The sequence below is a fragment of the Pelophylax lessonae genome (assembly GCF_965119305.1).
Source record: "Pelophylax lessonae genome assembly, chromosome: 1".
Lineage (NCBI taxonomy): Eukaryota > Metazoa > Chordata > Amphibia > Anura > Ranidae > Pelophylax > Pelophylax lessonae.
The window spans coordinates 160,244,071-160,260,182 of record NC_138768.1 but is presented as its reverse complement, the minus strand read 5'-3'; the positions used below and the strand labels follow the sequence as shown (position 1 = coordinate 160,260,182).

At 43.6% G+C, this 16,112-nt stretch overlaps 1 protein-coding gene across 1 annotated transcript in view; it reads left to right on the top strand.

Moving 5' to 3' along the window:
• The window catches only part of KIAA0825, a 735,478-nt gene that overhangs the window by 349,246 nt on the left and 370,120 nt on the right, over positions 1–16,112 (top strand). The window contains exon 19 of the mRNA XM_082247736.1: positions 13,823–13,917. Within this exon, the coding sequence (XP_082103862.1) occupies positions 13,823–13,917 (95 nt within the window). The remainder of the gene's footprint in view (positions 1–13,822; positions 13,918–16,112) is intronic.

Sequence of the window (16,112 nt, the reverse complement as noted above, 5' to 3'; positions counted from 1 at the left end):
TGTGCGCGAAGTGGGGTCTTCCAGATGTGGACCTGTTCGCGTCTCGCCTCAACTACAAGGTGAAGAGGTTCGTGGCAAGGACGCGCGACCCTCGGGCAGACGCGTCGGACGCGTTAGTGGCCCCGTGGCATCAGTACAGGCTGATGTACGCGTTTCCACCGATTCAGTTGCTGTCCAGGTTCCTTCGCAGGTTACACTCGGAACGCAGCACGGTGATTCTTGTGGCACCGGACTGGCCTCGCCGGTCCTGGTACGCAGACCTCGTGAATCTGGCGGTCGACGCCCCTTGGCGTCTACCTCTTCGAGACGATCTACTGTCTCAAGGACCGATTTACCATCCTGCTTTACAGTCGCTGGCTTTGACGGCCTGGCTGTTGAGACCGAGGTCCTGAAGGAGAAGGGTCTCTCTCCAGAGGTCGTTCATACCTTGATCAACGCGAGGAAGTCTTCCTCGGGAAAGGTTTATTACCGTACTTGGAAGGCCTATTTTGCCTGGTGTGAGTCCAGGGGGTTTTCACCCCGCACGTACTCGGTTTCCCGTGTGCTGTCTTTCCTTCAGACGGGTGTCGATCAGCGTTTGGCGCTGGCTACGATAAAGGGTCAGGTGTCTGCGCTGGCCGTTCTGTTTCAACGTCCCGTGGCTTCCAACTCCTTGGTTGGCACTTTTATTCAGGGTGTGCGGCATCTGGTTCCTCCTAGGAGGGATCCTTTGCCCCCTTGGGACTTGAATCTAGTCCTATCTGTGTTACAACGTGCTCCTTTTGAACAGATCAGGGAGATCTCGTTGTCTATGTTGTCCAAGAAGGTCGCCTTTTTGGTGGCGATCACTTCGGCTCGCAGAGTGTCGGAACTGGCGGCTTTGTCCTGCAAGTCTCCGTACCTGGTTGTTCATTTGGATAAGGTGGTCTTGCGACCTAATCCTTCTTTTCTGCCGAAACGAGTTTCGGAATTCCATCTTAACGAGGATATTGTTTTGCCTTCGTTGTGCACGAAGCCTAAGCATCCAAAGGAGGTGAGATTGCACTCTCTGGATGTTGTTCGGGCGATAAGGGTTTACCTTAAATCGACTGAGTCTTTTCGTAAGACGGACTCCTTGTTTGTTCTTCCAGAGGGTCCTCGGAAGGGCATGGCGGCTTCGGCCTCTACCATCGCCAAATGGATCAGGCAGACCATTGAACAGGCCTATGCCTTGCAGGGGAAGGTTCCCCCTGTGCCTGTGAAGGCGCACTCTACTAGATCTCTGAGTACGTCTTGGGCCTGCCGTCATGGGGCTTCTGTAGCCCAGGTGTGTAAGGCGGCGACCTGGTCGACCGTGCACACTTTCACGAAATTCTACAAAGTAGATGTTCAGGCATCGGCGGATGCTTCCTTTGGCCGCAAGGTTCTTAGTGCGGCTGTTCCATAGGGTCCCTTGTTGGGGACTCCTGGCTGTTGGGATAGTTTTTTGTATCCCCTGGTTTTTTGTCTTTTCCTGGGTTGTTGCTCCTGTTGAGCACTTATTTTTGCTGTTGCCCAGCTGGTTTCCTTCCTTTGGTAAGGTTCCTTTCTTTGATGTGGAGACTGCGTTGCCTTTCGGCGCGGATGCGTTTCCCACCCCTCATGTTTGCACTGCTTTGGGACGTCCCCATATGTGACGAATATGAAGAGGCGGCGACTGTCGGAGGACGTAAGAGAAAACGGAATTTTTGTAAAATCTTACCTGTAAAATTCCTTTCTCTGAGTCCTCCGACAGTCGCCGCCCCCGCCCCTCTTTTGGGGTTTGAATGTATACTCTACTGCTATTCCACTAAAACTGAGATATGGTTGCAGGAAGTAGGAGGGTATTGACTGAGGGGACCACCCCTTGAGGGTGGGATATGTTAAAGCTTTATTGTTAACATATTCTGTTGCCTAGCTACTCCTTCGGAGCAAAGTCTAATACCCCATATGTGACGAATATGAAGAGGCGGCGACTGTCGGAGGACTCAGAGAAAGGAATTTTACAGGTAAGATTTTACAAAAATTCAGTTTTTAAAAAACTGACACACAGTACTTTAGCTCTTACTACAACAGAGGGGATGCCAGTTATTTAGAAATCTGACTTTACTGTTGCTGAAGGTGGAAGAAAGCAACAGGAATGATGCAGACTATGCTGAGGGAACACATTAAAGAGGGAGTAAAGAAAAACAGGAGAGGTGGCAGGTCAAACTCCAGGCAGTGCCAGGCAGGCAATTCGTACTGCGCTTTAGGAATTATTCAACCACAAATTCAAATAAAACTTTGGTTATATATTCACTCTTCTCTAATCATAAATACTAAAATGCTTCTTCCCTTATTAATTAATAAAACCATATATGTATATTTCGTCAACAGTGAATTTTCATGATATCTATGTCTTAAAGTGCTAATGTGACCATTTGTCGACTTAAAAGTAAGGTAGTTTCCGTGCTCCAAAGTGATTATTGTGCATCAATTAATATCCGTTTCTTAATACTCTAAATTACCAAAGTGCTAGTGTTCCAATTATAAGTGCTTATATCATATAAAGTGAACCAGTGCCTAAATCAATACACCACTGTGTATAATATTGAGAATGCTAATATTCCTCTTCTCATAAAATGACAGATAAAATGTCTATAGCATATTCTTTATAAAACAAGTTGTATAAATAGTGTCCAATAAAATTTCTGTGCAAAACAAGCCGATAAAAAATATATAGTGCTCCTTGGTGGTTAAAACTCTTCCTCCACCTCTTCGTGTCCCAAATCCTTTCAGTGCAATCACTTCTAGGTGTTCTAAATGATCACCTCAATGAGGTCAGTAATACGCCAGTATCACTTGACCATTAATGGTTCTGGTTCTTTTGTTCCAACGCAGTCCACTTCCTTCTGGGGTGATCCTTGTATCTCCTTGTTTTTTTCCGGTCCTCTCTCCTGGGGTTTTGTTAGTACCGATTTCCTATGGGTGGTTTTCTAAGGTCCTTCCTCGCTTCCTTACCGATATCCACTGTGCCTTCAGGCTCATATAAATAATGGGGCCATCATGGTGCAGTATATCAAACTTTTATTGAAAATAAATATATAGCCAACTCACATTTAAAACTCCTGCTGCCTGTGTAGCGTCTTTGGGGATCTCCGTCCCGCTCCGCCACATCACTTCCGGGCATTTCCTCCTACGCGTTACGTCACGAATACCACGCGACTTCCTCAGGGAATATTTATTTTCAATAAAAGTTTGATATACTGCACCATGATGGCCCCATTATTTATATGAGCCTGAAGCCACAGTGGATATCGGTAAGGAAGCGGGGAAGGACCTTAGAAAACCTCCCATAGGAAATTGGTACTAACAAAACCCCAGGAGAGAGGACCGGAAAAAACTAGGAGATACAAGGATCACCCCAGAAGGAAGTGGACTGCGTTGGAACAAAAGAACCAGAACCATTAATGGTCAAGTGATACTGGAGTATTACTGACCTCATTGAGGTTAGCATTTAGAACACCTAGAAGTGATTGCACTGAAAGGATTTGGGACACGAAGAGGTGGAGGAAGAGTTTTAACCACCAAGGAGCACTATATATTTTTTATCGGCTTGTTTTGCACAGAAATTTTATTGGACACTATTTATACAACTTGTTTTATAAAGAATATTATATAGACATTTTATCTGTCATTTTATGAGAACAGGAATATTAGCATTCTCAATATTATACACAGTGGTTTATTGATTTAGGCACTGGTTCACTTTATATGATATAAGCACTTTATAATTGAAACACTAGCACTTTGGTAATTTAGAATATTACGATACCGATATTAATTGATGCACAATAATCACTTTGGAGCACGGAAACTACCTCACTTTTTATGTAGACAAATGGTCACATTAGCACTTTAAGACATAGATATCATGAAAATTCACTGTTGATGAAATATACATATATGGTTTTACAAATAATAAGGGAAGAAGCATTTTAGTATTTATGATTAGAGAAGAGTGAATATATAACCAAAGTTTTATTTGAATTTGTGGTTGAATAATTCCTAAAGCGCAGTACAAACCCCCTTTTTTTATTACATGCTTGAACTGTTTTATTTGGTATCAGTTGATGTACTAGCGGCATTAGGGTAATTAGTGAAACCCTTCAAAGATAGCGCAGGAACCACATTTTACACATTAGTGCCAGGCAGGCACAGGAGAGTGTCCTATTTTATTTCCTTGATTCTTTCTCATTTCTGCATCATTGGCAGCCTGTGAATTTCAGCACTGTAAAGCTTCTGTCAGCCTTCTTCTCTAGCTAAGCCAAGACATACAATTAAGGCTGAAAAAGTACATATTTTAATTACAGAACAAAACGTATAGTTTTTGAGACCATAGAGAGGGGGTAGTTTCCCATAAGGAAGCAACTGGCTTCAACAAAATGTTGGCCTCCAGCAAGAAGAAACAGGAGCAATTCTGGAGGCAGTTTACAGCACACACTAATTTTGGTAGCATAATAATTCATGTTGAATGTATTTTCTTTTGTTAAAGAGCATTCATTGTTATCAAACTGTCAGGCTGGGTTCACACTAGTTCAAATTGGATGCTTGTTTCTCTGCATCCAATTCACATGACAGGAAATTGTGACTGGCTCTCACATCCCTGGAGCGGCTGCGGAGCAAATTGCACAGAAGTCCTGTGCATTTCAGGTCTGAATCCAGCCAAAAATTCGGACCTGAAGAATCGTCCCTGGTTCAGGGATATACCAGACCCCTGCTGTCAGCCGCTGTCAGGGATACCACATGCAGGCATCCAGCAAGGGTGATCAGATCAGTTGGCTGCACCAAGGAATCAGGACCCAGATGGATAAAGATGTAAATAAGTTTATTAAGCAAAATGACACACTCCAATACCAACACCAGTGACCATAAACAAGTAAACAAAATATAAATGATAACAGTACAAAACCCCAATAGAACCTAACAAACTATATACAAAGGGATGGAGCAAACAATAGCAGGACAGGGACAGGAGACAAGGAAAGCAGGGAGCCAAGTACAGGAAGCAGGATGCAGGGAACAGGACTCAGGATCAGAATACAGGTTTCAGGATACAGGTTTCAGGATCAGGCTCAAACAGGGACACGGCTAGCAGAGAAAATACTGAAGCCCTGAGCCTCAGTGAAGGGCGGGCTTATATTCCCTCAGCAGTCCTCAGGTGCAGCTTAATTAAAAGAACAGTCCAGCTGCTGGGAGACACCCGCTGGTGGGCCCTGGAACTGCGCCCCTCAGTTTCAGGAACAACAGTGCCACCAGCAGGTGACCCACGTAACGACACTGATCCTGACAGTTCCCCCCCTTTAAGGAGCAGCCTCCTGACGCTCCATTGTGCTTCTACCCCGAAAGTCCAAAAAGGTCTCCCCTCCATGTCTGTGGGTCTTCTAGCACTCTCTAGGCCAAAGTCTTTTAACTTGCCGGAAGGCGTGCCACCAGAGTCCAGCAATTGATCATGCACCCCACCACCAGGGTCTGGAAGCCGTCTAGGCACCCCACAGGTCAAGTTCCTGAAGAGGCGTAACATTAGGGATACACCTGCCCTCATTGCAACACATTTCCCAACACTGGGACTGAAGGCAAGCTGGACATCAAGCAGGGGAGCGTCAGCGGCATGCAGGATATCCGGCAGTGGCACACCAGGCTGGGCAACAGACAGTGGCACATCAAACAGGGCGGCAGACCGTGGCTCAGCAGGCACTGGATCAGCAAACACTGGGTCAGCAGGCACCGGAACGGCAAGCACTGGGTCAGTGGGCACAGGATCAACAGACACGGTAGTGGTCACCGGAACAGCGGGCATGGGATCAGCTGGCACCGGATCAGCGGGCTGAGTAAGAGACACACGGATCAGCAGGCACCGGAACAGCAGGCACTGGGTCAGCGGGCACTGGGACAGCAAGCACTGCGTCAGCAGACTGGGTAGTGGTCACCAGAACAGCGGGCACGGGATCAGCTGGCACTGGATCAGCGGGCTGGGTAAGAGACACCGGATCTGCGGGCACCAGAACAGCGGGCACTGGATCAGCAGGCTCAGTAGGAGGCACCGGATCAGCGTGCACTGGACCAGCAGGCTCAGTAGGAGGCACCAGATCAATGGGCACTGGATCAGCAGGCATCAGAACAGCAGGCACTGGATCAGCAGGCTGAGTAGGAGGCACCAGATCAGCAGGCACTGTAACAGCAGGCACTGGATCAGCAGGCTCAGTAGGAGGCACAGGATCAGTGGGCACTGGATCAGCGGGCACTGGAACAACAGGCATCAGAACAGCGGGCACTGGATCAGCAGGCTCAGTAGAAGGCACCGGATCAGTGGGCACTGGATCAGCGGACACCGGAACAGCAGGCACTGGATTAACGGGCTCAGTAGGAGGCACCAGATCAGCGGGCACTGGAACAGCAGGCACTGGAACAACAGGCATCAGAACAACGGGCACTGGATCAGCAGGCTCAGTAGGAGGCACCGGATCAGTGGGCACTGGATCAGCAGGCACTGGAACAACAGGCATCAGAACAGTGGGCACTGGATCAGCAGGCTCAGTAGGAGGCACCAGCTAAGGGGGTACTGGATCAGCAGGCTCCGTAGGAGGCACCAGATCAGTGGGCACTGGAACAGCGGGCATCAGAACAGCGGGCACTGGGACAGCAGGCTGAGAAACAGGCACCAGATCAGCAGGCTGGGTAACAGGTATAATTGTATGTGTTGGGAAAAATCTCCTTTTCTTTTTAGGTTTAGATACAGGAATTTTGCTAGTGGTTGCAGGGCTATGAATAAATTGTGAAGTAGATGGAAGCGAAATGGCAGTATTGGAAGATGGTGGAAAAGGAGAGACAGTTAAAGAGGAGAATTTCTGAGAGGTTGCTAGGGGCAACAGAGTAGTAGAGGAAGTTTTCACAGGGTTAAATGCAGGAAAAGTGCAACTCGTTAAGCCAGGATATGAACAAGCAGTGGAAAGCAAACCATACCTAACTGCAGCTGTGGTTGCTACAGGTAACGGAGAGGAGAAACTTTGAGAAAACTGGTGTCCAGAGGCAGAAGTGGATTGGTGGGAGTTAGCTGATGCTAAATTGGAAAGATCTGACCAGGTTTGCAGTAAGGCCTGAACAAAACTCAATTTACAACCCCCTTGTCTGATTAGAGAATATACAGCATTCATGCAATCCAACAGGGCCTCTGGAGAATACACTGAATAATGTTCAATAAAATAGGGTTTATCATCTTCCAAGAGCCACACAAGAGATACCACCTGAGAGACACTAAAAGGAGGAGAATAATCATCACCACCCTTAGGGGTATTAGATAAAGCCAACTCTGCACAGAGCTGAATAAGTGGCTGAATCTCTTTGAACAAAACTCTGCCTTGGTCAACAAACGAGTGGGCCAGACGGATGCATTCCAACAACTGCTCGCTAGTGTAAGTTTTCAAAATTTGGCTACAATATTCCCTGTCTTCTGTTACAAGCAAAGAAAAATAAAAGACCTCCTCTGACTGCATCTTGCAACAACCAGAAAATTCCTAATTCCCAGGTGCAACCGATCTGATCGTTAGTGGCTTCAGTATTCTGTCAGGGATACCACATGCAGGCATCCAGCAAGGGTGATCAGATCAGTTGGCTGCACCAAGGAATCAGGACCCAGATGGATAAAGATGTAAATAAGTTTATTAACCACTTTACAACCGGAGGATTTTGCTGTCTTCCGTCCAGGCCACTTTTTGCGATTCGGCGCTGTGCGACTTCAACTGACAATTGCGCGGTCGTGCGACGCCGTACCCAAACGAAATTTACGTCCTTTTTTTCCCACAAACAGAGCTTTCTTTTGGTGGTATTTGATCACCTGTGCGATTTTTACTTTTTGCGCTATAAACAAAAAAAGAGCGTTTATTTTGAAAAAATAACAATATTTTTCACATTTTTTTATATGAAATTCCCCCCAAAAAAGATGTAAAAACCAATTTTTTTAAAAGTTTTTGGCCAATTTGTTTTATGCTACATATGTTTGGTAAAAAAAATCGCAATAAGCGTATTTTGATTGGTTTGCGCAAAAGTTATTGCGTTTACTAACAAAGGGAAAGATTTCTGTCATTTTTGGTGTTTTTTTTTTAACGCGTAATGGCGGCGATCTGCGATTTTTTTTTGCGGGACTGCGACATTGCGGCGGACAGACCGGACCCCTGACTGACATTTTTGACACTTTTGGGGGTACCAGTGACATTACTGCAGTAATCAGTGCTGTATATATGCACTGTTACTGTAAAAATGACACTGGCAGGGAAGGGGTTAATTTTATTGGAGAGGGAGGGGTTAATGTATGCCTGGTGCTTACTGACGTGTAGGGGGGGAGGTGACTGTGTGATTCATGGACAGATCGGATGTCCAGCTATGCTGAACAGTCCGATCTGTCACTCCCTGTCACTATGGAGATCCGCCCGCTGTGTTTACACACAGCGGGCGGATCTCCAGACTCGATCCCCGACGATCGGGTAAGAGCAGCGGCGATCGCCGCTGCTCCTCCCCTGGCCCGACTCCCGCTGTGAATGAAAACAGCGGGAGCGAGCCTCCGGCGGCGCGCAAGCGCCGCCCAGAAGGGGAGGAGTCCAGTCACGTTAATACTACGTGACTGGACGGGAACGAGCCACTCTGCCGCAGTAGTATTACTGTGAGCGGTACTAGAGTGGTTAAGCAAAATGACACACTCCAATACCAACACCAGTGACCATAAACAAGTAAACAAAATATAAATGATAACAGTACAAAACCCCAATAGAACCTAACAAACTATATACAAAGGGATGGAGCAAACAATAGCAGGACAGGACAGAGACAGGAGACAAGGAAAGCAGGGAGCCAGGTACAGGAAGCAGGATGCAGGGAACAGGACTCAGGATCAGAATACAGGTTTCAGGATACAGGTTTCAGGATCAGGCTCAGACAGGGACACGGCTAGCAGAGAAAATACTGAAGCCCTGAGCCTCAGTGAAGGGCGGGCTTATATTCCCTCAGCAGTCCTCAGGTGCAGCTTAATTAAAAGAAAAGTCCAGCTGCTGGGAGACACCCGCTGGTGGGCCCTGGAACTGCGCCCCTCAGTTCCAGGAACAACAGTGCCACCAGCAGGTGACCCACGCAACGACACTGATCCTGACAGCCGCATCCATCTGCAGTGTGAACGCAGCCTTAAAGTTCTGCTTTAAAGTGGAATTCCTGTTAAAAATAAAAAAATATTCTAATAACTAATTTGAATATTCAGCAATTTTCCTTTGCTTCAATTACAGTAGTTTGCTTGTTCAGCCAAATGTGGCTGCTCACAGGCAATACTTGGTACCTTTGTCAGAGTATGTGCAAGCAGCATAGCCAAGCCCCGCCCAGCCCCATCTGTGATGTCATATGTTTTCTCATGAATTAGGATTCCCAGGTGCGCGTCCTCATTCATGAACGTGCTCCGGAGGAACAGAAGTAATTAGATACACTCACCAGTCATCCTAGCTGTATGAACGGAGAGGCATTTCAGTTGCATAACTACAATGCATTATAATGAAAACAAATGTACAAACATATTTAAAACCTTTTAAATGTATTGACAGATTGTTACACGTAACAGCTGTTTAACTGATTGTGGGGAATAAATTGAACACAGGTCTTTTCTTCCACTTTAAAGCTTGACCCAAACCCTTAAAGTGTATGTACATACTAACAATGAATGTCCCTTTCGGTCTAATAGATGCACCATGGAAGGGTTTTGTTAAATAAGTGCAAACAAAACCTATTGATCCTGACAGATATTTGGGACAACCTGTGCCTCTGCTGCTCTAAACTATCAAGCAGTGTATCGGCCCTATTCACCTTTGTAGACCACATAACACCTTCTCCCTATGGTATGGAGAAGTTGAGAGGGAAAGTGTTCTGTAGCCCTAACAACTTCCCATCCTAGGTGACAATTCTGCTCTTCTGTAGATACAGTACAGTGAAGCAGCATGTGTATTACTGGCAGGAACAACAGGCATCAGAACAACGGGCACTGGATCAGCAGGCTCAGTAGGAGGCACCGGATCAGTGGGCACTGGATCAGCAGGCACTGGAACAACAGGCATCAGAACAGTGGGCACTGGATCAGCAGGCTCAGTAGGAGGCACCAGCTAAGGGGGTACTGGATCAGCAGGCTCCGTAGGAGGCACCAGATCAGTGGGCACTGGAACAGCGGGCATCAGAACAGCGGGCACTGGGACAGCAGGCTGAGAAACAGGCACCAGATCAGCAGGCTGGGTAACAGGTATAATTGTATGTGTTGGGAAAAATCTCCTTTTCTTTTTAGGTTTAGATACAGGAATTTTGCTAGTGGTTGCAGGGCTATGAATAAATTGTGAAGTAGATGGAAGCGAAATGGCAGTATTGGAAGATGGTGGAAAAGGAGAGACAGTTAAAGAGGAGAATTTCTGAGAGGTTGCTAGGGGCAACAGAGTAGTAGAGGAAGTTTTCACAGGGTTAAATGCAGGAAAAGTGCAACTCGTTAAGCCAGGATATGAACAAGCAGTGGAAAGCAAACCATACCTAACTGCAGCTGTGGTTGCTACAGGTAACGGAGAGGAGAAACTTTGAGAAAACTGGTGTCCAGAGGCAGAAGTGGATTGGTGGGAGTTAGCTGATGCTAAATTGGAAAGATCTGACCAGGTTTGCAGTAAGGCCTGAACAAAACTCAATTTACAACCCCCTTGTCTGATTAGAGAATATACAGCATTCATGCAATCCAACAGGGCCTCTGGAGAATACACTGAATAATATTCAATAAAATAGGGTTTATCATCTTCCAAGAGCCACACAAGAGATACCACCTGAGAGACACTAAAAGGAGGAGAATAATCATCACCACCCTTAGGGGTATTAGATAAAGCCAACTCTGCACAGAGCTGAATAAGTGGCTGAATCTCTTTGAACAAAACTCTGCCTTGGTCAACAAACGAGTGGGCCAGACGGATGCATTCCAACAACTGCTCGCTAGTGTAAGTTTTCAAAATTTGGCTACAATATTCCCTGTCTTCTGTTACAAGCAAAGAAAAATAAAAGACCTCCTCTGACTGCATCTTGCAACAACCAGAAAATTCCTAATTCCCAGGTGCAACCGATCTGATCGTTAGTGGCTTCAGTATTCTGTCAGGGATACCACATGCAGGCATCCAGCAAGGGTGATCAGATCAGTTGGCTGCACCAAGGAATCAGGACCCAGATGGATAAAGATGTAAATAAGTTTATTAAGCAAAATGACACACTCCAATACCAACACCAGTGACCATAAACAAGTAAACAAAATATAAATGATAACAGTACAAAACCCCAATAGAACCTAACAAACTATATACAAAGGGATGGAGCAAACAATAGCAGGACAGGACAGAGACAGGAGACAAGGAAAGCAGGGAGCCAGGTACAGGAAGCAGGATGCAGGGAACAGGACTCAGGATCAGAATACAGGTTTCAGGATACAGGTTTCAGGATCAGGCTCAGACAGGGACACGGCTAGCAGAGAAAATACTGAATCCCTGAGCCTCAGTGAAGGGCGGGCTTATATTCCCTCAGCAGTCCTCAGGTGCAGCTTAATTAAAAGAAAAGTCCAGCTGCTGGGAGACACCCGCTGGTGGGCCCTGGAACTGCGCCCCTCAGTTCCAGGAACAACAGTGCCACCAGCAGGTGACCCACGCAACGACACTGATCCTGACAGCCGCATCCATCTGCAGTGTGAACGCAGCCTTAAAGTTCTGCTTTAAAGTGGAATTCCTGTTAAAAATAAAAAAATATTCTAATAACTAATTTGAATATTCAGCAATTTTCCTTTGCTTCAATTACAGTAGTTTGCTTGTTCAGCCAAATGTGGCTGCTCACAGGCAATACTTGGTACCTTTGTCAGAGTATGTGCAAGCAGCATAGCCAAGCCCCGCCCAGCCCCATCTGTGATGTCATATGTTTTCTCATGAATTAGGATTCCCAGGTGCGCGTCCTCATTCATGAACGTGCTCCGGAGGAACAGAAGTAATTAGATACACTCACCAGTCATCCTAGCTGTATGAACGGAGAGGCATTTCAGTTGCATAACTACAATGCATTATAATGAAAACAAATGTACAAACATATTTAAAACCTTTTAAATGTATTGACAGATTGTTACACGTAACAGCTGTTTAACTGATTGTGGGGAATAAATTGAACACAGGTCTTTTCTTCCACTTTAAAGCTTGACCCAAACCCTTAAAGTGTATGTACATACTAACAATGAATGTCCCTTTCGGTCTAATAGATGCACCATGGAAGGGTTTTGTTAAATAAGTGCAAACAAAACCTATTGATCCTGACAGATATTTGGGACAACCTGTACCTCTGCTGCTCTAAACTATCAAGCAGTGTATCGGCCCTATTCACCTTTGTAGACCACATAACACCTTCTCCCTATGGTATGGAGAAGTTGAGAGGGAAAGTGTTCTGTAGCCCTAACAACTTCCCATCCTAGGTGACAATTCTGCTCTTCTGTAGATACAGTACAGTGAAGCAGCATGTGTATTACTGGCAGGATCACAGGGGGAAAATAGAGAAAAGAACGCAATCACAGCATTAGTGGACTAGAAAGCTGCTATATATTAGGTTTTGGTTCATAGGTTTGGATACACTTTAACACAATACTAACTCTTAACTTTAACTTGAACCCATTTCTTAACAATTAATTAACCCCTGCAAGAGCATATTTATCTTATTTGGCACCCAAAGGTTCTGTACCCAAAGCCAGATCAACACTAAAATGAACACTGAAAACTACTGATCCATACTTGGAAATCTACAATGTAATGGAGGTATATGACCCTACCTTGTAATTTCCTCATTTAAAGTCCCGATTAATTTCCCTCCCCCTCTTTTTTTCTACAATGTATTGTCAGTTGGTTGGTGAACTTTTCAACATTTGCTAACACATTGCAAAATGTGTCATTTGCAGTGGGTAACAGCAGTACTTGGTCTGCTCTACGCTACTAGCATACACAAGCTGTGAGTGGCCACTCAAAGTAGCATTAATAGGTCTTAAAAGAAAATAAAGAGGTTGTGTACCAAAGTCGTACAATATCAAATGGAAAGGTGATGTAAACAGGTGTTTTCAATATAAAGTGGTAGGGCCCTCCCCTTCCAGGCTACTATCAGTGTGTGTGTACATTGCACATACACGGCAACTCAGACATGTTTATGTAATGCACACATATATATTTGTATCTCAAAAATTCAATCATAACCATTGTGTAAATTAGTCTTTATTTATTGTGCAATCGGTCATACATAACAAGAGTTTGAGATTCTCATGCTCTCAGATCAGTATGTGTGCCATCTGTTTATTTAAATTCTTTGTACCAATTTTAGATTAGAACCATAAAATGGCTTCTAATTAAGATACATCATGCAATATAAATCCTAGCTCCCCCTCTGTTTATTTCCTGGTAAACTTCTTGCTGACAGTAGGAAATTGTAAATTGTTACTGCACATTCAAAGCATCCATTTATTTCTCCTTTCAAACAAAGGCTGAAGCTCTCAGACAAAGTGCTTGGGCAAATTGCCACTAACAGTTGGAATGTGGTAGAAAAATTGATTTATATTTTAATAAATAATGACTACATCACTTAGTGGATTTGTAAATTAATTGTTGTCTTATTGGGATAAAAACCTGCCTGTCTGCATTTGATTTATATTAACAAGCTAAGTCTGTCTTACCCTTTTCGTTTGTCTATCACTGATAAATTAATAGATGTGATTAATAACTAACAAAACCTTCTTTATTTTTATCAACAGTCTACCACAATGAAAGAGGGATGGAATTGGTCAGCATTGTTACCACACTGTTTACAAGTGAATCCTGTGACCTTGGGAGGGCTGCTACTGCAAAGGTACTCTGTTATGCCATAGTCAAGCTAATTAGTGATACGAGGCAGTTATGCTCTCAGAATAAATACTGTACCACGGAATGCATTCTAGACCTTCATTATCTTGTATGTTTAGAGCCACTGACTTTTTAAAGCAAATGTATTTTGGTTGGGACTGAAAATAGAAAAATCATTTCCTGCCAGAAGGTGGATCTCCTAGCTATCTTTCACACATTCACCTATCTATTCTTAGCTGCTCTTTTGAAAAAAGAAAAAAGTCTGTTATTTATAGAGTTTAATAAGTCAAACTCAGATTCACAACTGAATAAATCTGAGGAGCAACCTATCCCCCTTCATTGCTTGAGTTATCTGTTCACCCTGGTTTAAATGTTTATTTGTAAAACTTATATTGTGTATACTTTACATAGTATAGTAAAAAAAAATCACATTTAGAGAACGTATAAACTAATACTAAATTAATATAAATACCAAACTATTATAGTTTCCTCTTAAATATATTGCCCCACTGCAGGAAAAATGTGCTAGAGCATTCATCAAAATGCACCTTATAAGAATCAACAATGCACACTTCATGACTACTAAAGTCTGTTAAATTTTCAAGTGCAAAAAAACTCTTTCTTGTCAGATCAATCTTTCTTAACCTTTACACCCTGAAGAAATCCTGGAAATAATTTACAGGTTTTCATGAAACTCCTGCACTAAAATGATTATATCTACAACTCATAGAGCATTAGCATAATATATAATAATTAATTATGTATAATAATACCTAAAATACTGTGTTGTGTAAACCTACAATAGTAATGAATTAAAAGTGTGCCTACAATAAGAATCCGATGCTTGTTTTTTTGCTGAACAAATACAAGAATTCTATGTTGAACAGGGAGAATTTTTGCAGGGCTCAGTATGCTGCCATTGAGGTTCACTACCTTACCAATGGCATACATACATCTTCCAGCCCAAATATCCATAGTATTCTAGAATTTTAGATCTTCGGTACCTTTCTTCTTGTACTCGTGGGCCTTTTTTTTTTTTTTTTCAACCACCAGTATAGCTCTAATCACTGTAAGGATCAGCAAGATTATTACCAATAATAATAATGTCATAATTAATGCCAGTTACAGCCTGTATATAATACTTCAATCATCAGGCTTTGTTGAGTCATTCCTAACTGATTTTAGTTTTAAAAACTACTTTCATACTTGATATCCTTAATTTGATCAAAAAGTAGATATATAAATTTTAGATCAAAGCTGTGTACACTTTAGCAGTTAAACTACTAAAAACATCAAAAATGTAATTTACCATATACTGTAAATGTTCAGTGTTGTCTGGTATTAAGATCATTGCCAAGCTATCTTAATATCTACAGGGAGTCTCATCTTACTGCCAACTGTTTTGTGGTTGTAATCTGCAAACCTAGTATGTCATCAGTTTAAGTTGCTGCTGGCAAGAACGCTTATGAATCTGATATTTCCACGGTCGAGATAAGTCATGCTATCAGATCAAGCTGCACTTTAGAACTGCTGGGCCTTGTCCTCTTTGCTTATAAAAAGAAAGACATTTCCACATTTGTTTGCTTGAGTATTAACGACCATAGCATTAAATCAAATGTTTTCAGTTTTTTGCAACCATATCAATAATATAAAAGTTAGATTCAGATTTTATTAGGTCTAAAAACTTTTTTAACCTGTAGATCCACAAAACTCATCAGAAGTTTCTTGATGGTTACAAGTGGATAAAGCACAGCAGAGTGTGCTCAATCTAAGTGTAGTGGATATTGTACATTTATTAAAAAGACAAATGGCAACTACATAAAATCATTAAAAATATGCTTTTCATTGATCATAGAGTCTCAGCAAAGGCAAGGCATCAGGGCATATACATAGGATTGACAGATGTGAAACCTGTAATAGCTGAGAAGAACACCAGGGAGCACTAATCTAAGTTCAGCATAATTGTTAATGTGAATAGGATTGACAATCCGGAGAACACCTTGAAACGTGTAGCCATGGCCCCTTGACATCACTTCTGGTCTTGTTGCAGTCTACTGTCCCTCTGCTTCCTGGCTCCCTGGTTGCCTGGATACCATAGGCAACCCGGATAGCATTGGTGTGCATTGTATTTTGACCTAAACAGCTGCTAAACAGACCTACAATCCCCACTATTTTCCACTACATGCGCTGAGTTGCCAGTTG